General features: G+C 37.7%; 1 protein-coding gene across 1 annotated transcript; it reads left to right on the top strand.

The window, feature by feature from the left end:
- Positions 1-16,729: 16,729 nt before the first annotated feature.
- Positions 16,730-21,826, top strand: LOC143590475 (subtilisin-like protease SBT5.3). The gene is made up of 11 exons (XM_077070943.1): positions 16,730-16,919; positions 17,012-17,121; positions 17,217-17,314; positions 17,399-17,563; positions 18,055-18,163; positions 18,723-19,257; positions 20,199-20,296; positions 20,382-20,627; positions 20,694-20,808; positions 20,883-21,096; positions 21,165-21,826. Exons 1-11 carry the CDS (start codon positions 16,827-16,829, stop codon positions 21,713-21,715), a joined length of 2,334 nt encoding a protein of 777 aa, XP_076927058.1. The 5' UTR covers positions 16,730-16,826; the 3' UTR covers positions 21,716-21,826.
- The last annotated feature ends 108 nt before the right edge of the window (positions 21,827-21,934 follow it).

The raw sequence follows: 21,934 nt of genomic DNA on the forward strand, positions 1-21,934 counted from the left end.
TTGTATTAAACTTGATTTCTCACCAACACGCAAGTGTTTGACGTTTATTTTAACACATGTTCAGGTTTGCAGTAGCTGTTTTGGAGCTTGTGGACACGTAGGAAGTTTTCTTTACTTTTGACCTAGATTAAAATGTATCAAGACAAGTTATTGCTGTTCGGATATTATGATTTATAATATATTGATTTATGTTGATTTATATTATTTGTGTTTGCTTTGCGCGTGCGCGAACGAATGTATTTATTAAATATTGACACCCAATAGTGTCACGAGTAATGAAACAATATGTGGCGCCCCGATGTATAATCCGCCTTTGGTCGGGGTGTTACAGATTGGTATCAGAGCTCGTTGACTTTAGGATAGGTGGTTAGACGTAACGGCCTAGAATACCTAAGAGTCCCTTCTCGCGCATGAGAGAAATCTCATGTTTGCGCGCTTACTGTTAATTACTCGTTATTTATGAATATGCTCGCGCTTGCGCAGTATATGATTTTATGTTTTATTTCGCGATATTTCGATTTTTGTTGAATTTCGATTTTTATTGATTTTACTTACATATTCGTTTGTTGGATTTGAAAATCCGAAAAGTCATGGTGATACATGAATAGTTGATTTTCAATTTCCATTTACGATTATGTTCTGAGGTTGGAGACTTGAAAAGTCATGGTGATACATGAATTGTCAACCTCCAATACTCATTTTCTTGTATATTTTATATTGAGGATTGAAAAGTCATGGTGATACATGAATCGTCAATCTCCAATACTCGTTTGCTCGTATATTTTAAATTGGGAATTCGGAAAGTCATGGTAATACATGAATTGTCGATTCTTGATTCGAATTTGTTACCTTTATTAAGTCTGCATTTAAAGTCATTTAATCTACTTTAACTTTTGATAGTATCTAACCCTGCGAAACCAAGCTTTATGAGATTACACTTTGCGCTAAGACATTAACCAAAATTAAAACTTTTATAGAATGCCTCCGCTATCTCGCCGATTTCAGAGAAGAGAAGCCTCGCGCATGCGTAGACAGCAACGTTCCCAGGAGATGGCCGCCGCGATAGCCCAAGCCTTGAGCCAAAACAATACCTCGAGTTATAACATTAAGTCCTTTAACGCGGGTAACCCTCCAAAGTTCACAGGTCTTGAAGGAGCCACCGTGATGCTCCAGTGGCTTGAGAAAATAGAAAACACTTTCCTCCATACCCAATGCCCCTCAGACAGACGAACCCTGTATGCTTCCAGTGTCCTGGAATCTAGAGCGCTTACATGGTGGAATGGAGTAGCTCATGCGCGTGGCGCAGAGGCTGCTTCCAGCATGACATGGGAGGAATTCAAGGAAATTCTTACGCGAGAATTCTGCCCTCCCAACGAAGTTAAGCGCCTGGAGGAGGAATTTTGGAACCTTAAGCAATACAGTGGCGAAGCGCGCGAGTACGCGACGCGCTTCCATGAACTAAGCCTGCTTGTCCCTCACCTTGTTACCCCTTCCCGCCGAGCCATAGAGAAATTCCTTGGGGGTCTCCCCATGGAAATTCAAGATTCTGTATGGGCCAGAAACCCAGTAACCCTCCCTGACGCTATTGAGTTGGCCGCTGTGCTCAGCGACAACCATGTCAGAGCAGGAACCCTGTTCCTGCGGGGAACTGAGAAGACCAAACTCACCAAGACCGCCCCTGAACCAACAGAAACCAAACCTGAACCCTCAAACCATAACAACCTCAAGCGCAGGCGCAAGGCCTATGCGCTTACCAACCCGCCCATTGTCCAGCAACCCATTTATCAACCCCCAGTTTACGCGCCTAACCCACTGTCAGCCTACCCAACTCCCCCTGTAGTTCACAACTATGCCCTAACCAATCCAGCACTCCCTGCCCCGCCAACTAAGAAACCTTACACAGGAAACCATCCCTTCTGCCCAACCTGTAGATTTCACCACCCAACCCAAACCCCGTGTCGACTTTGTAACCGATGTGGCCGTACTGGTCACACTGCTGAGAACTGTAGAGTCCTTCCCACCAATCCACTTGCGCCAACACCACCAGTCTACCCGCAGAATCCACAACCAACATACCAAAACCCACGACCCAGGTCGTGCTATAACTGCGGTGATCCCAGTCATTTCCGGAACGCGTGCCCGAGACTACAAGTGCAAATCACACAAGCGAATCCGGTGAACCAGATTTCGAACCAAGTGACGCGTGGACGAGCTTTTAACATAACCGCGCACCAAGCGCAAGCGAATAATGACGTAGTTAATGGTACATTTTTGCTTAACGGATTTTATGCTTCTATACTTTTTGATACTGGCGCCGATCGAAGTTTTATCTCTCGCGCCTTCGAGCAGAAGCTTGCGCGACCGCGCAACGATTTAAAAGAAAATTTTTCAGTTGAATTGGCTAATGGTGAAACTGTTTTAATAAACTCAGTGATTAAAGATTGCACGCTTAACCTTAACGAAAACGATTTTCTGATTGACCTCATCCCCATGCCTCTTGGAAGCTTTGATGTTATCATTGGTATGGACTGGCTCTCGAAGAATCGCGCCGAAGTTATTTGCGCCAAGAAAATGATTCGCATACCTCGAGAAAATGGTGATCTTCATATTTACGGCGAGAAACCCTCCCGCGGTCTTAAACTTATGTCGTGCGCCGAAGCCCAAAGACTCATGCGGAAGAAGTGTGTTGCATTCTTAGCCCATGTGGTCAAACCTGCTGAAGAGAAGAAGCTTCGCGATATCCCTGTTGTGCGTGATTTCCCTGAAGTTTTTCCTGATGATCTTCCTGGTATCCCTCCCGCTCGTGAAGTCGAGTTTCGTATTGATCTTGTCCCTGGTGCTTCCCCCGTAGCTAAATCTCCTTACCGTCTTGCGCCCGCTGAGATGCAAGAATTGGCAAGCCAACTTCAAGAGTTGACTGCTAAAGGATTCATTCGCCCTAGCTCTTCGCCCTGGGGTGCTCCGGTGTTGTTCGTTAAAAAGAAAGATGGATCGTTTCGCATGTGTATTGATTACCGCGAGTTGAACAAACTCACCATTAAAAACCGGTATCCCTTACCGCGTATTGACGACCTCTTTGATCAACTCCAAGGTGCCTCTTGTTTCTCGAAGATTGATCTCCGCTCTGGCTATCACCAGTTGCGCATCCGCGATGAAGATGTCCCGAAGACTGCTTTTCGAACTCGTTATGGCCATTTTGAATTCTTGGTCATGTCCTTCGGTTTAACCAATGCACCCGCCGTTTTCATGGATCTAATGAATCGGGTGTGTAGGCCTTTCTTGGATAAATTCGTGATTGTGTTTATCGATGATGTTCTGGTGTATTCTAAGACCAAGGCCGAGCATGAGCAACATCTCCAGTTGGTGTTGCAGAAGCTTCGAACTGAGCAACTCTATGCTAAGCTTTCCAAGTGTGAATTCTGGTCTGATGAAGTACAGTTTCTTGGTCATATTGTAAACAAGATGGGTATTCATGTCGACCCATCCAAAATTGAAGCAATCAAGAACTGGATTACGCCATCCTCTCCTTCTGAGATCCGTTCCTTTCTGGGCTTAGCTGGATATTACCGGCGCTTCATTTCGAACTTCTCGAAGATCGCTTTGCCTTTAACAGCTCTAACGCACAAAGGTAAACCATATATTTGGGGCTCGAAGCAAGAAGAAGCCTTTCTATCGCTCAAGCGTTTGTTGTGTGAAGCTCCTGTTCTTGCGCTACCTGAGGGTAATGATGATTTTGTCGTGTATTGCGATGCATCCAACCAAGGTCTCGGTTGTGTTCTTATGCAACGAGGCAAGGTTATCGCTTACGCATCAAGGCAACTCAAGGTTCATGAAAAGAATTATACAACTCACGATCTCGAACTTGGTGCAGTTGTTTTTGCCTTGAAGATCTGGAGACACTACCTTTATGGTACTAAGTGTATCCTTTACACTGACCATAAAAGCCTTCAGCATATCTTTGATCAAAAGGAACTTAACATGAGGCAACGCCGATGGAACGAACTCATCAGCGATTACGATTGTGAGATCCGGTATCATCCTGGTAAGGCTAATGTGGTAGCCGATGCGCTCAGCCGAAAACCCTGCCAGCTTAACTGTATTTTGCCGCGCACGCAGCGTCACTTCGCGCCGATTCAAAGCAACCTTGAATCGCGTATTCGTGACGCGCAGCGCGCATCCATCAGTAATGGTAACCTTCGCGCCGAGTTAGCGTGTGGCGCGGAAGCACTCTTTGTCCCTAATCTGAGTGGAATTCTCTGCTATCTTAATCGCATCTGGGTTCCCTTTGATGAGAATCTTCGCGCTGATATCCTGAGTGAAGCGCACAAATCTCGGTATTCTATTCATCCTGGCGCTGATAAGATGTACAAGGATTTGCGCATAACTTATTGGTGGCCCGGTATGAAAAAGGATATTGCTGTGTTCGTAGCTAAATGCCTGACTTGTTCTAAAGTGAAAGCTGAACACCAACGCCCATCTGGTTTGCTCGAACAACCAGAAATTCCTACGTGGAAATGGGAATGTGTAGCGATGGACTTTATTACCAAGTTACCTTTGACAGCAAGCAAACATGATAGCATTTGGGTAATAGTGGATCGTTTGACTAAGTCTGCTCACTTCCTGCCCATTCGTGAAAACTACCGTGTTGAGCATCTCGCGCAGCTTTATGTCAAGGAAATTGTCTGCCGCCATGGTACTCCTTTGAGCATCATATCCGATCGCGATGGCCGTTTTATATCTCGCTTTTGGAAATCTCTCCAATCTGCGCTAGGAACTCGCTTGGACATGAGTACGGCATATCATCCTCAGACTGACGGTCAGTCTGAGCGAACTATTCAGACTCTTGAGGATATGCTCCGATCTTGTGTTCTTGATTTTGGAGGTAATTGGGATTCGCACCTGCCTTTGATCGAGTTCTCTTATAATAACAGCTATCATTCCAGTATTGGTATGGCCCCATTTGAAGCACTTTACGGTCGTAAGTGCCGCTCCCCGATTTGTTGGAGCGAAGTGGGTGAAACTCAAATCACAGGACCCGAACTTGTTCAAGAGACAACCGATAAAATCGCCAAGATCCGTGATCATCTGCTGACTGCCAGAAGCCGACAGAAGAGTTACGCAGATCGTAGGCGGAAGCCTCTCGAATTTCAAGTTGGTGATCTTGTTCTCCTCAAAGTGTCGCCCTGGAAAGGTGTTGTCCGCTTTGGGAAGAAAGGTAAGCTTGCTCCTCGATATGTTGGTCCATTCAAGATTCTCGCGCGTGTGGGAAAAGTTGCCTACAGACTTGACCTGCCGCCCGCGCTCAGTAATGTGCATCCAACGTTCCATGTATCCAATCTCAAGAAGTGTTTAGCTGACGAGAACCTTCACATTCCACTTGATGAAGTTCAAGTTGATGAAACTATGCATTTCGTTGAGAAGCCTGTTGGGATTATGGATCGCGAGGTTAAGCAAACCAAGCGCAGTCGCATCCCTATCGTGAAAGTTCGTTGGGAGTCCAAGCGCGGAGCCGAGTTTACATGGGAAAGGGAAGATCAAATGAAGATCAAGTACCCGCACCTGTTCTCTGCGCAACCTACTTCGAGATAAATTTCGGGACGAAATTTCTTAAAGTAGGGGAGACTGTGACATCTGACCCGATCTGACCCGACCCAGGTACCCGTTTCTCTGACCCGATCTCTTTCTTTTATGATTTAGTATTTATTTATACTTATACTTTATTTTTAATAATAATATATATATATTTTCCTTCCCGCCTCTTTCTCTCTCTTTCTTTCCGCCGTCCCGTCCCTCTCCTTCTCTCTTTCCGCCTTCTTTTCCCTCTTGTCGCCGTCCCGCCCTTAAGCCTTGTTTCCCTCTTTTTCTTCTAACTCTTTGCTTGTCCTTGTTCCTTCCCGCCTAAGGTTGTCTGCGCAGCTTCACGCGCCAGACCCCTTACAAGGAATCCTGCGTGAAGACCACCTGTACAGCGATTCGCGAGACGAACTCTTCTCGCAGCGCGTTAAGAACGGAAGTTCTTCCCGCGACGCGCTAAGGATTTGTAGTTCTCGCAGCGCGCTAAGAATCGTAGTTCATCCCTCGACGCGCGAAGAATTATAGTTCTTCCCGCGACGCGCTAGGAATTTTAGTTCCTCCCGCGGCGCGCTAAGAAATGTGATTCTTCCCGCGGCGCGCTTAGAAATGTAGCTCTTTCCGCGACACGTTAAGGTTAGTTCTGTCTGCCTTCGCGCTCGCGCTCTCTTGACCTTCTGTGTCTGCCTTTGCGCCTTAGCCTTCTCGCGCTGAATCCTTTTGAGTTTTCTTCTGTTTAATCTAGCCGTTGCTTTTGAGTTGTCTTATCTTTTGAGCTGTTGACCTAATCTGCTTTATGTCTGAAAAGTTACTTTCAGCGCAGCATGCGCACCAACCCCATTGGTTGGCAGATAAAGTGACTGACATAATCTTTTGAGATCTGCTTTTGCCATGCTTGACCAGTAACTTTATCTGTCCTCCCCCATGCCTTTTTCTGAATCCTGTCAGCCTTTTTCCCTTTTTCCCTGCTACCATATTGTAAGGCCCCGAACCCGGTGACCCTACTTTAGCGTCGGATTTACTCATAAACACAGTTCTTCAAATCAGAGTTTATTAAAACTTTTCGCGGAATATAAAACGTCAATCATTTGTTACAAAACATTAAATCTTTTCCTTGATACCATAACACCAAAACTTTATATTTAAAACATCTTTACTTCTTTCTTCAGATGCCAGCCGTTCAATCCATGCCATGTGCCATCCTCATGCTAACTCTATAATCAGCTCACCTGCGTGCATACTAAAAGTCAGCTACGCTGAGTGAGTTCTAGTTAATCACATAATCATACAATACATTCTTGCATTTCATACATTCTTACCTTCATACTTTTATACATTCATATATTCATACTTTTATTCATTCATACTTCTATACATTCATGTATTCATGCTTTTATTCTTTCATACTTCTATACATTCATGTATTCATACTTTTATTCTTTCATACTTCTATACATTCATATATTCATGCTTTTATTCTTTCATACTTCTATACATTCATGTATTCATACTTTTATTCTTTCATACTTCTATACATTCATATATTCATACGTTTTAAAGAGCCTTTCGCCCTATAACCTCACAGATATTATAAGGGTCTGGTCCCTAACATCACAGATATTATAAGGGTCTGGTCCCTAACATCACAGATATTATAAGGGTCTGGTCCCTAACATCACAGATATTATAAGGGTCTGGTCCCTAACATCACAGATATTATAAGGGTCTGGTCCCTAACATCACAGATATTATAAGGGTCTGGTCCCTAACATCACAGATATTATAAGGGTCTGGTCCCTAACATCACAGATATTATAAGGGTCTGGTCCCTAACATCACAGATATTATAAGGGTCTGGTCCCTAACATCACAGATATTATAAGGGTCTGGTCCCTAACATCACAGATATTATAAGGGTCTGGTCCCTAACATCAACCTGACAGTACGTGCAATATCCGAAGATCGTTCACGTACCATCAAGCAATCATTCCTATATATCATATCATTCACATAAGGCATACACTTATCTCTTAGGATAAGCGTATTAACAAACATATCGAGTATGCACACAGCCCCGAAAACATAACACATAAATGGGGCTAGAAACTCACCTGAACTCTGCTTCTGTTTCTGATAGCTGTAAATCCCTTCTCTTAACTGGGCTCGGCTGACTGAACAAGTTACACGTATCAATTAACTATCACCTCTCATAACGTATTTCTATCTTTATATGACCCACAACGAACGGGGGTCCGGGGGCAGCGCCCCTGGCAGCGGGGTCTAGGGGCGGCAGCCCCTAGCAGGGTCCAAGGGGCAGAGCCCCTGGCTGGGGTCGAGCTGCCAGGTCAGCTTGGAAAAATTTTATTTCCATTAACTGTCTTAACACATTTCCCATTGGGTTTTTAATTTATTTTCTAAACGAACTTCACTTCAGGCGAAGTTAAACCTTAGGCGAACTTGGCTTCAGGCGAAGTTAACCCTCGGGCGAACTTGGCTTCAGGCGAAGTTAAACCTTAGGCGAACTTGGCTTCAGGCGAAGTTAAACCTTAGGCGAACTTGGCTTCAGGCGAAGTTAAACCTTAGGCGAACTTGGCTTCAGGCGAAGTTATCCTTGGGCGAACTTGGCTTCAGGCGAAGTTAAACCTTAGGCGAACTTGGCTTCAGGCGAAGTTATCCTTAGGCGAACTTGACCGTAGGCGAAGTTAAACCTTAGGCGAACTTGGCTTCAGGCGAAGTTATCCTTAGGCGAACTTACGCTTGAAGGCGAAGTTACGCTTGAAGGCGAAGTTCATCAGGCGAACTTAATCTTGCAGGCGAAGTTATCGCGCTGCAGATCTGTTTGCCCATAACTCCTTCGTTTCTTAGCCAAATAACTCGATTTTGGTACCCACGGAATCGTATGATCAGCGCCTACAAACCCCAACCATCAAATCGGCCTAAAATCGACGTTTTAGGGGTCCGATTTGGGCAGTAAGGTTTCGGGTCCGGTTAACCCGTCAAATCCTAACCATTTTCAGTAATATTAGCTTTGCGGGATTAGTTCTTACCTTACCAACTCAGATCTATCAACAAATCTCGGGTCTCGGCTTCGAATCTTGATCGGTTAGAATGTGTGTGTTTTGAGTGTGTATGGAGTGTGTGTTGGGGAGTTGGTGAGAAATGAGATATTTTGGGATTTTGGGGGTATTTATATCCCTAAAATCCCATTCTCATTTAACCCATCTCAATTAACCCAGGTCCACAACCCACATCCATTACCCAACACTAGCCCGACCCATACCAACTCCTATTATATTATTTATTTCCTGATAACCCGAGTAAACTTTCCATCTATTAATAAGTAATATAACTAATATTACCTTAGAAATTTCGGGATGTTACACATATCTTTTGATATCTTTACTTTTCAGAACTTTTTACTGTTGATATCTTTTCTTTTACTTTTGGAGATCTTTTCTAGGGTTTGTGTCCCCTAGGGTTTGCCTATATATAGTACTATTTTCTTAACACTTCACACACTACACTTATTCTCTTCCTCCCTTTTTGCTCTCTGCCGTTGTTCTTCAGCCGCCTCCCTCCTCTCTTGCCTCCGTCTTCCTCCCTGTTCTGCCCTGCTTTTCCGGTAATATATATATATATAATAATTTACTTATTAATTATGCTAACTTATAATCAAGACTTAAAACCGATCGTTAAAACAATAATCTTTACTTATAGGTTAACTTGCTTGTTTGGTTCTTGCTTTATCTATCATCGCATCTTTATCAAGTGAGTAATCTCGTACCTAATCCCTTTCTGCTTTTAATGTTTTGGGATGTTCATGTGTTCATACAAACTTAGAGTCTTAAACTTGTTTATGAACTTTAGTCGCGCAGTATCCCATGTGTTGAGGACGTAGACTTGGCTGTTATTTGTATGTGTGGATCATTAACCGTCTTGTCGGTCTATTCCGCAGTTTTCATGGTACCATTAGATGAACACGGGAGAACTATCGTTTATGATTTTCTCTTTTGTTACACTTGCACAGTTAGTCTTGTTTGTGAGCTCAATTGTGAGCACTGGCAGTCTTGTCTCTTAGAGTTGGTCCCGATCTGATTACACCCTTGTTGAAACCCAGACATACACATGTTGCGCGCAGATTTATGGTCATCTATGTATTGTATTAAACTTGATTTCTCACCAACACGCAAGTGTTTGACGTTTATTTTAACACATGTTCAGGTTTGCAGTAGCTGTTTTGGAGCTTGTGGACACGTAGGAAGTTTTCTTTACTTTTGACCTAGATTAAAATGTATCAAGACAAGTTATTGCTGTTCGGATATTATGATTTATAATATATTGATTTATGTTGATTTATATTATTTGTGTTTGCTTTGCGCGTGCGCGAACGAATGTATTTATTAAATATTGACACCCAATAGTGTCACGAGTAATGAAACAATATGTGGCGCCCCGATGTATAATCCGCCTTTGGTCGGGGTGTTACATATTAGGAATGGACTGATTAGCAGCCAATCATGCTCGAATCCTATGTAATAAGAATTCTATTGGCCAACAGGAGAGATTATTACAATTCAATGAGACAAAGTTCTTAGACCTACGAAGTTTATATCGATAATGAAAGCGGCAAATTTCTTAAGAAAGCAGGGTATAGTATATATAATTTTATGTAATTATTAGCGGCAAAGGAAGGGAGCTAAAAGAAATTCCGGTAGTATCAGAATATTCTGATGTCTTTCCAGAAGATTTACCGGGACAACCGCGTGATCGGAAAAAGAAGTTTGCAGAATGGTTACAAGTATTATTATATTATGTTGTAGTACAAAGAAGGGAAAAGTAGGTATTTTCTTATTTTGTTTTTATCTTACCAAGTATATGCAGACACTTTCTCTGGCTCCTGACGCACGTATACATTTCAACTAACACTTTCTTTATTAGTCAAAAAACAATTGTAGTTTTTATTTTACATCAAAACACCAAGAATAATAAAATAAATATACAACTAACTAAAACTTAAAAATTTATTCTTTACCTTCTCTCTTCTCTTTTTGTCAACTTAAATTTTTCATCCTATACTATTATTAATTATATTAATATTAATATTAGTATGCAATATCATAATATCACAATACACCCAAAATTAAATTTCTACATTTCATTCTATATCGAGAATAAGTTTCAGTATGTAATATTTATAACATATATTTATTATTATTCTTTTCTAATATTTAACGTATTATATTGAACATAAAAATCATTTTGTTGACGAAATGTAAAAACTGTTTGATACAAAACATATACAATAAGGTAATATAACAACTACATAACTTTTAAAAACTTAAGCTTTATAAGGTTACAAATGTAGCAAATACATAACATATGAAAACACGGAATTTTATAAGTTACAAACGTAACATAGTATATACATAATATTGTAAATTTGTAACATTAAATTTGTTATCATTAATGTTACAAATTTGTAGCTACTTAAATTTGTAACAAAATTTTTAATTTAGTTTACATATTTTAATTTAACACATTAAGAAATAAGTTACATATTTTTAAGTATGTTAAAATATTGATAAAATCTTTACAAAATTTTCAATTAAGATTACACATTTTTAATATGTTTACATATTCAGAAATAATTTAACATTTTTTAGTGTATAAATATATTTAAGGTTCATTTTTTATAAATTTTTAAATTAACATTACATAATTTGTAATATGTTTACATAATTATAAATAGTTTAACATATTTATATATAGGTTAGAAATAACATAATTTAGCATTTCAATATATCACATTATTTAGCATAATTAACATATTTTAATAGAAATTTAATAATATGCCTTAATATAATTTCTTTTAATTAAATAACATGTTTTGTAAATATGTAACAAATTTACATATTTTAGGTAACATAATTTTTTAAGTACGTAATGTAGTTTAAAAAAATGTGTAAATATTTTTAAACAAGTTTAAATATTCTTAAATAAGTTTACATTTATAAAAGTATGTAATGTATCGCGGCCTATGCCTCCAACAATGTCATCCATCAATTCTTCTCTCTAAATCCCAGCTATATTGGCGTCTTTCTTAATTCTCTTGATTCCGTTCAAAGGCATCATAACCATGATCAATAGAAAATCATAACCATCCACCATTATTATCTGGATTGAACAAATATTAATGGAAATGGAGTTGAAGAAGAGAGATAAAATGTCTCTCTTTTATTTGACATATTTTAGTATGTAATATCATAATATCACAATACAAATAAATTATTTAAATAAATAATTTTGATAGACTTTGTAATCCTAAATTTAATACAAATAAGTAAACCCTCATATACTAAAAGGAAACTAAATAATCTATGAACAATACATGTGACTATCGTTCCAATTCTGATGATAAGAATAATGATTCTCAAACCCTAAAAATTAAAAAGCAAAATCTGCTCAAGAAAATTATTCATTTAAATCCCAAAGATCAAAAACCAAAATCAAAACCAATTTGTCATAAACAAAAATGAACTTGACTGAAACAAAAACCCAAACCCAAAAAACGAATCCTACCTAATATACGAAGCTGTAACCTCCGCAACAAATACGAACTTAGGGTTAGCGCCGATGTAGCCAACGCCGCAGATGGTCGCAAATCTAAACCTCTACAATGAACACATACTTACGGTTGAAAAAAATCATTGTGTGGTAAGTTCTTTGGTGGTGACAGTGTCTTTTTTGATGGCGGCGGTGGTGGTGGCGGCGGGTGCGATTGGTGGTGGCTATGAAGACGAGAAGAAGAATGTGGATTTGATGATTTTATAAGAGAGTATGCAAATGAAAAATGAAAATAGTTTTGTATATGAATAAAGAGGAAACTATGAGGAGAGAGAGAGTGTGTTTAGCTTGACTAGTTTTGAAGAATCTTACACAAGCTGCAAGTAGACAAATGAAGAAAAGAAGTTTAGAAATTACCTAAATAATAAAAATGTTGGTGGGTTAAAAAACATGGACATTTGAGAACTACTAAATGAGTTTGCAAGGGTTTTCTTAACTAACATGGGTTTTCAATATATACTTCCCCTATATATATTTATAGGGTTAGGTTCAAATAAGAAGTTTGATTTTTCTAACAAGATTAGGAGGGAGGGTATTTTTGTCTAACACTTTTATATCAAAACCCACTTAATTTAATCTCAAAACCCACTTACATTAATTTCAAAAACCCACTTACATAGAACACACTTACATCTACACTCATCTCCTACAACCACCACCACTCCATCGCCCACCACCACCACAACCGTCACCCACCGCCACCACCTCGCCGGAAAATTCTATGGAAAATTCGCCAGAAATTTCACCTGAAAACAATCCCCGAGAAATTTCGCCGGAAAAATCGCCGAAAAATTCACCAAAAAGTCACTGAAAAAAGTCACCGGAAAAAGGCCGCCGAAAAAAACACAATGGAAAACACTATGAAAAACACAATGTAAAAAACATAATAGAAAAAAACACTATGAAAAAAAAACAATGATAAAACACAATTGTATGACACAATGTAAAAAACACAATCGAAAAAATACAATGAAAAATACTATTGTTTAACACAATTTTGGTAAAACACAATTTGTAAAAAACCCACTATTTTTTTTATTTTTTATATTACAATATGGTACTCATATAAAAGATAAAAAGACACTCGTTATTATGGTGAATTTGTTTTTCAAAAAAAAAGGTCGTAAAAAAAAGTTATGGACGTTTTAAAATGATGGGGGAAGTTGGCATGTGTCTTGCATGTGGAGAAAGAAAGTCAATAAATGTGTTATTCCTTCTATGTCCTTTCCCTTATTTTCACACTTTATTTTCTCTTAAACTAATCTCAAACCTCCATGTTCAAAATCAATAGATAAGATTACTTCATATTCTTCCTACAAAAACTATGCTTCCTATTATAACCTAACCCATATGTATATATATATATATATATATAGGGTTTGGATCAAATATAAATAAAATTAACGTGCTAAACGTAATTACTCTATGATGTAATCACATAATTACTCTACTTGATTATCACATTTGACACGTTAATTTCATCTGTACGTTAACTTTTCCCTATATATATATTTCACTTTACATGATAATAATGAAGTGGGGAAAGGATGGATGTAGCGGAATAAAGTGTAGAAAACAGTGTTGTGCATATTGCTTTCATGTTTGACTTTCTTTAACTGAATGGTCCATATCAATTACATTTACCGACTGGAAAATGAAGTGTTACCACTTATATAATATCATCATCATCATCATCATCATCATCATCATCATCATAGCATGCTTTGTCCATATATTATATTTCTTATTTTAGATTTAAATGTTTATCTTGTACCAACTGATCACAATCATTCATTTAAAGTTCTTATTTTCCATTTTGGAAGTTCATGTTATACAACCAACAATCTCTCTTATCATTGTCCGGTAGACTTCAGAACCAAATTTGTATTACAAAAATCATAATATTGTGGTCAATTAAAGGTGCAATGTGATACAAAATAATAATTAGTGGATAACGATCGCCGAAGGAAGTTACATTAGGCCTAATTTGGTCATACAGTTGAAGGGATAAACTTAGAGCATATGTAAATCTGATGATGAGATTGAAACGATGGGAGATCGGCACACAATACCAAATTATAGTGTTCATGGCAAGGGTATGCTTAGTCCGAACATACCAAAAACATTGTTAGAATATGTTAAACAAGTAGAATCGGTTTGATTGTGACCATGTGATAATATAAGAATGGTCACTTAAAACATACTTAACCACTATACTAGCCTATCTCTTAAGAACATCAAATGTAAGAATGAATCGTAAGTTTCTTATCATAGCTAAAACCATAACTCCTCTAACAGTCTTTAATTACAATTTATAACTAATTTTTTAAATGCAAATATTTGGTTAATAACAACCAAAGAAACTGACATATTTTTTTTTTAAGAAAGTCGTTACAAGCTTAAATTTGCACTACAATTATAAGACAATACAATATAGTGCATATTCGGCAAGCTTAAACAACAATCCAACACAAACATCGTAGAGTAGAAACTCTACCCTACTCATAATTATGAGATACCTAAAGACCATTATATGCGTATGATAAGGTTGTTACTTTAATTAAGATCACGAGTTAGACGTATGTTGAGATATTTGCTTCATTGTGTCGCGATGATCATGACGACATGTTAGTAGTTCAAAGTAGGCAAATGATATTAGGAATCAAATCATGGTTGACTTATTTAGTAACAAAAGCTAGCATCTATATATGATCTAACTGTCAAAATGTTATTTTTGATAGTGTTGAAAACACAATAATTGTTCAATTATTAAAAAGTTGAGTGATCCACAGCTACATCGTGAGGTAACGCCCACCATCTCGTTACATATCAAAGGTTGGTGACAATGATAAAAGTAAACAAATTTATTATTTAAATATTGGTTTCAATTTAACTAGCATAAAAGATAGATCTTTTATGATCGGATACTTTTATTGATTTACGTATTTTTCACAAAATATCGAAAATGACAGAATAAAAAAGATAAGTGCAAGGAAAAAGTATTTTATAGAGAATGAAAACGAAAACAGGAATATCGAGATTTTTTAAAGTAAATGAAAAGGAAGGAAAACATTTTGGTCATCGAATTGATAAGAAGAAAATACGCATGCAAAGTGGTTTAATACGAGGAAATGCATTTTAACAACCAACAAGTATTTATATCATTTGAATTTGATATTTTTGGTTGCTTGGCGTCTGAGGCTGTAAAGCTACTTAGTCGTGTTTAGCGAGTCATGAATGGTAATGTTATAACCCCACGTTATACGAGTGTTATTTTTAAACTACTTAATTTGCTATACAAAAAGGGCTAGCGTTGGAGATCGTTGCTATTCGTCTTTTGTATCAATGTAAACACTTCCTCTTTTTTTTTAATGAAATTCTAATTTATACCTTACAATTTATATACATTTTCGTCTATGTATGTGGTGCTGGTGTTGTACAATCTGCTTCTATACATTTTCGTCTAAATTTATATTTTTAAACTTAAAAGTTAAAAGCAATAAAAAAACACGAGTTATCCACCACTTGTGTGGTCAAGTGGTAGGTGGTTTGGGCTCTCTAGTGGAGACCGAAGTTCGATCCCCACTCATGTCATTTTTTATGGATTAAGAAAATGAAGGATTTCAGCAAGACCTTGTGCAAGATTGTCAGTTCGAATCCGAGCCGACCCGAGTTTTCATCTCATGTTTGGTGGATTAAGAGTTTAAGACAATGAAGGATTTGAACTAGGCTTTGGCTTTATGTAAGATTTCCAGTTCGATTCCCTAGCCCACCCGAGTTTTTGTCCCACCGTGTATAATGCCGAAGAGTTCTGCTTTTGTGGTGACACCTGTCAAGTAGCAGCCGATGGTATGTTTTTTTTGGGAAATACCGAAGCCAAACTCTGAAACCATCGTTCGGTTAAAACAACATAATCTATCCGGAGTGAGAACTCTTTAATTCAAGAGGTGCGGTTCCCAAATATAATAAAATCGTAGTTTCAATAATAATCGATCTGGGGACGGCCAGATCGAGCAATCTGCGGCGGCGGCTTGCGTATCGTCAACGATAAGGCTTTAGATCTTCGTTGACTTTTGAATTTATATGTGAACCCTAAATTCGAAACGATACCCATTAGTAAGATTCATTATACTACATGCATCATACTCATCACCACCACAAACACATCATTTCTATCTTTATGCACACAGACTGTTTGCTGAAATGCCTCACTGAATTCAACCACTTAAAATTTACTTATATTTGACGGTATGAAATAAATGTAAATAGTTAGTTTAACATCATCTCATTAATTAAAAGGAAGATGCTTTTCAACTCAACATGGCTTTGCTTGTTAACCATGTGCTCATTAAAGATTAATAATAAACACTATTTATTATTAGACCAAGACTTTCGAATTTCGATCGTATGTATGATTGAAAAGATTATGTGGGTGTTAGTGAAACATTGTTGTCTACTCTTGGCATCCATCACAATATCATAAACTTGTTTCTTTTAACCTTTTTTTTATTTTAAGGTTTGAAATGTTATTATTATTAGCCTTTTTAGTCCACTGAAGTTGTACTGCACCATAAGTCTTTAAATAGAAGAAACAAGGGTTGAGCAAAAGGCATAGCATTTAGCATTTAACAATGAGAGCAGCATCATGTACTGTTAGTGTTACTTCTGTTTATCTTCTTCTTTTTTCTGCACTGTTGTATAGACCCACCTTTGCTGCTAAAAGGGTAAGCATCCATTATTGCTTTTGAAGCACTAATCATGCTTTTGTATGTAAATTTAAATTTGAATATGAAGCTTTTCATCACTTTTTTTTTAGTCATATGTTGTGTACCTGGGAGCTCATTCACATAATCTTGAAGCTTCACTCATTGATTTAGATCAAGTAAAAGATAGTCACTATGAGTTTCTTGGCTCTTGTTTGGGAAGGTAATGTGTTTGTTCTGCCATGTGTGCATATGAACTGGTCCTTTAATAATTCAATATCAATTTTGAATTTTGTTTATTGTTTTATGAATTTGCAGTAAAGATAAGGCTAAAGATGCCATCTTTTACTCATACACAAGGCATATTAATGGTTTTGCTGCCATTCTTGAAGATGAAGAAGCTGCCCAGATAGCCAGTAAGTAGTTAATGTGTTTTGATGATGCTGAACTGTTGACAGTTAGTTGTGTGTTTAAATTGTGTTTTGTGTGATCCAATGCAGAGCAACCCGGGGTAGTTTCAGTGTTCTTGAACAAGGGTAGGAAATTGCATACAACTAGATCATGGGATTTTATGGGGCTTGAAGATAATGGTTTAATTTCTTCAAAATCGATATGGAAGAAGGCGAGATTCGGTCAAACCACCATTATAGGAAACCTTGACACGGGTTAGTCTTCAAATCCATTTTGATGTACTTTTGGTTAAGGACATTGGTAACTAGAACTCAAGTTTCAGTCTCTTTTGTTGAAGACTGTGATAAGAGTTTACAGTTTATTTTCATTTTACACCCTGTAGACAACTTGTTATTAATTATATTCTTCCCAAAAAGTTGACTTTTAGCTTCTTTCATTTGGGATCGTTGACTTTTCAGTGTCTTAGTTGTACATCAGCATCCAAGTAACTCAACTTCTGAATTTTTATTATTATTTGAACTTATGAAATGTAATAGTTACAGTTTGCTATTAACACTAATCCCTTTATACTGATTAATGCATCATAAAAGTCAACATTGACTAGTTTTGGAAAGTGGCATACTATATAGTAAACTCACTGACACATTCTTAAAGGTTAACAAAACACATAATACAATTGTCATATGTTCTGATTATACTAAACTATATCGAACCTTAAATTTTTTATCCAATCTTGTTAAAACAGGTGTTTGGCCAGAATCAAAGAGCTTTAGTGATGAAGGAATGGGACCCGTTCCATCAAAGTGGAAAGGCGTCTGTCAGAATGGTGCAGATGCTAGCTTTCGTTGTAACCAGTCAGATTCCTGCAATAGCGTTATCTCCCATTTGTTTAATAACTACATGATTTCTGTCTTAAGTTAAAATTTTCTTAGTATTTATATTACTAGGCCTCTAAACGAACAAACGAACATAGCATGTTCGTGTTCGTTCATTTAACTGTAACGAACCAACGATCGAACACGAACAATTAAATGAATGGGCTTTTCTTGTTCGTGTTCGTTTGTTAATAGTATAAACGAACAATTCATAAACGTAAACAAAGGAACAAAACTAAATATAGATAAATGAATGTAACTAAAAAACACCAATTAAAAGTAAACATGAACAAAAGTATGCTGGGCCTAAAAATTTATTATAACTAGACTAAATTGTTTTGAGCTTAAAAATTTAGATGAATGTAAACAAACGAACGTTCAAGAACATAAATGAAAGAACGAGACACGTGTTCATGTTCGTTCGTTAATTAAATAAATGAACTTCCCGCTGCACAGTTCACGAACAATTCACTGAATGTTCGGTTCGTATACAGACCTACATGCCACAATTATTCATGTTTTGTTTTGCTATGTGCAGAAAGTTGATAGGAGCAAGATACTTCAACAAAGGTTATGCATCTATGGTGGAACCACTAAACTCCACATTTGACACGCCACGTGATCATGAAGGGCACGGGTCCCACACGCTATCAACAGCCGGAGGCAACTTTGTACCAGGTGCAAGTGTATTCGGGTATGGGAACGGAACTGCTAAAGGCGGATCACCACACGCTAGGGTCGCTGCTTATAAAGTTTGTTTCCCACCCGTAAACGGAAACGAGTGTTTTGATGCGGATATTTTAGCAGCATTTGATATGGCAATTCATGATGGAGTTGATGTGTTGTCTGTGTCTCTTGGTGGTGATGCAGTTCCATTTTTTAATGATAGTGTTGCCATTGGATCATTTCATGCAGTTAAGCATGGGATTGTTGTTGTTTGCTCTGCTGGAAACTCGGGTCCCGGTGATGGTACCGTGTCAAATGTTGCCACCTGGCAAATTACGGTTGGAGCTAGCACCATGGACCGTCAATTCCCTAGTTATGCAGTTTTGGGCAATGAAATGCGATTCAAGGTTAGTTCTTTCACTACTTGAGATGGACTCGCTAAATGCTTGAATTGAGACGAGCTTAAATGAGCTCGAGCCCAAACACGAGCAAAATGAAAAAGCCCGTTTAATAAACGAGCCTGGGCTTCATGTACCAAGCTCTCGCGAGCATAAATAAGCCCGTTATATATTTTAATATAACAGTTTTCATTTGATATATAAAATATATATTGCATAATGAAAATAATTATACATATAGTTATGATAGAAGTAATTTAATAATATATAAGGGAGGATTCTAGATAGAACACAGTTTTTCTGTTAGAAAATGCACAACAAAATAAAGCAATTAATTTTTCCCTAATCTTTAAAAACATAATAAAATACAAAAAATGGTGAAATGCAATGCTTATTCATCTCTCATGAAGTTAAAAGAAAAATAATTTCTTTTTTAATTAAAATCTATGCACGTATTAGTCATGTGTTGCTACGCATAACCTATATGCGTGCAAGTAAATGCTTAAAATAAAAAAATACGAATAAACTATTTTGACTGTTTTTTATATACATAACATACACGTTTGCATTTAAAAAGTAGAAAAATTACAAAATATGAACCAATGATCAAAAACTTAAATGATTTAGGTTTGTTCTTTTTGTTCTCGCAGTAATTTAGTTATTTGTAACGAACTTCGCCCATAAGATATATATTATGCTATATAAATAATATTTTAACTATAAATATATAAAAGTAATTATATATGTATATGATATATAATTAATAAACATATAACAAATGAGTCGAGACCCGGCCTGAGCTGAACTTGAGCTTGAAAACTTTCTTACAAGTCTCGAAACATTGTTATGTTTAACGAGCTGAGCTCGAGCTTGGCTCAGCTCGGCTTGGCTCGTTTACACCCCTAGTTATCAATCATTACTTACAATAATTCAATAAATCTGAATTTCAGGGTGAAAGCCTATCTATTAAAGCATTACCGAAGAACAAGTTCTTTCCGGTTATAAGTTCTGTAGAAGCTAAATCAGCCAATGCTAATGCTATGGACGCGTAAGTAACACAAGTTAACGAGTCATGATGCATAACATTATCGCGACTGAGAATGGCTAAACTTTATCCTTCTTTTGTAACACAGACAGCTTTGTAAGGCGGGATCACTGGACCCTAAAATAGCAAAAGGGAAAATATTAGTATGTCTTCGTGGAGATAATGCTCGGGTTGACAAAGGTCAAGAAGCCGCTTTGGCTGGAGCAGTTGGAATGATTCTTGCTAATAACGATGCTTCCGGAAACGAGATTATCGCAGATCCTCATGTGTTACCTGCTACACACATCACTTATTCTGATGGTCTTGCTGTTTATCATTACCTTAATTCCACTAAGTATGTAAATGTTGCATTACTATTATTATTTATGAAATGAAAGTTAAATAACATGACTTATAACAGCAATCCACTGGCTTACATCACACACCCATCAACTCAACTTGACACAAAGCCAGCTCCATTCATGGCTGCTTTCTCATCTAAAGGCCCCAACACCATCACTCCACAAATTCTCAAGGTTATTATATAAATATATTTATATATCACCATTTTTAGTCATTTATTGATAATTTGGTTCTTGATTATGTACAGCCCGATATAACTGCACCGGGTGTGAGTATAATAGCTGCATACACAGAATCACAAGGACCGACAAATCAAGATTTTGATAAGCGTAGAGTTCAATATAATTGCGTTTCTGGCACTTCAATGTCGTGTCCTCATGTTTCGGGCATTGCAGGGCTTCTGAAAACCCTGCATCCCGATTGGAGTCCAGCTGCAATTAGATCCGCGATCATGACCACTGGTGAGATCACACATATATTTATATAATTTTGAGATACTTGTTTTGTAATTTGATTTTTAATCATGCAGCAAGAACACGTGACAATGAGGCAAAACCAATGACAAACGCGTCCCACGTTAAAGCAACACCGTTTAGCTATGGCGCAGGACATGTGCAGCCAAACCGAGCCATGGACCCTGGTCTGGTTTATGACCTGACCACAACTGATTATTTGGACCTTTTGTGTGCACTCGGTTACACCAAGTCTCAGATTGAGAAGTTTTCAGAAACACCGTATGCATGTCCATCTAAGAACATTAGTCTTATAAACTTCAATTATCCATCGATCACGGTTGACAATCTTAATGGGTCGGTGACAGTGACTCGAACCGTTAAGAATGTGGGTTCACCAGCCACCTACACGTCACGAGTTTTTCAACCGGCTGGTGTGTCGGTCCGGGTTCAGCCGAAGAGTTTGAAGTTTAAAAAGATTGGTGAAGAGAAAATGTTTAAGGTTAGTTTTAAGTCCAAAAAGGGCAGTGCAGTTGGAGACTATGTTTTTGGTCAACTGAAATGGTCAGATGGAAAGCATAATGTGAGGAGTCCAATTGTGGTGAAGACTGAAGACCATATGATTTAAGGGTGGGAAAAGTATTTCAGTAAAATAATTTTTGATTATTATTATTATTGAAATTTATTTATTTGGTTATTGTACTTGGGCAAAGTAGTCAAATCACTGCTAATAAAGTGCAACAAAATATTTTATAACATATTTATTTATAGACTTATGCAATTGCCTGGCCATCATGTTCTACTTTCCTACTAGACTGCAACATCACATAAATCGTTAAATTACAAA

This window comes from Bidens hawaiensis, unplaced genomic scaffold, assembly GCF_021521415.1.
Source record: "Bidens hawaiensis isolate Kalapana, Puna unplaced genomic scaffold, B.hawaiensis_p1.1 tig00038606_1, whole genome shotgun sequence".
NCBI classification, from domain to species: Eukaryota; Viridiplantae; Streptophyta; class Magnoliopsida; order Asterales; family Asteraceae; genus Bidens; species Bidens hawaiensis.

Bases quoted from the DNA above. Each gene is read 5' to 3' on its own strand.
- LOC143590475 (XM_077070943.1), top strand. From the start codon at position 16,827: ATGAGAGCAGCATCATGTACTGTTAGTGTTACTTCTGTTTATCTTCTT. The intron at 17,564-18,054 runs GTTAGTCTTCAA...TTGTTAAAACAG, and splicing joins TATAGGAAACCTTGACACGG to GTGTTTGGCCAGAATCAAAG. The intron at 20,297-20,381 runs GTAAGTAACACA...TTTGTAACACAG, and splicing joins AATGCTAATGCTATGGACGC to ACAGCTTTGTAAGGCGGGAT.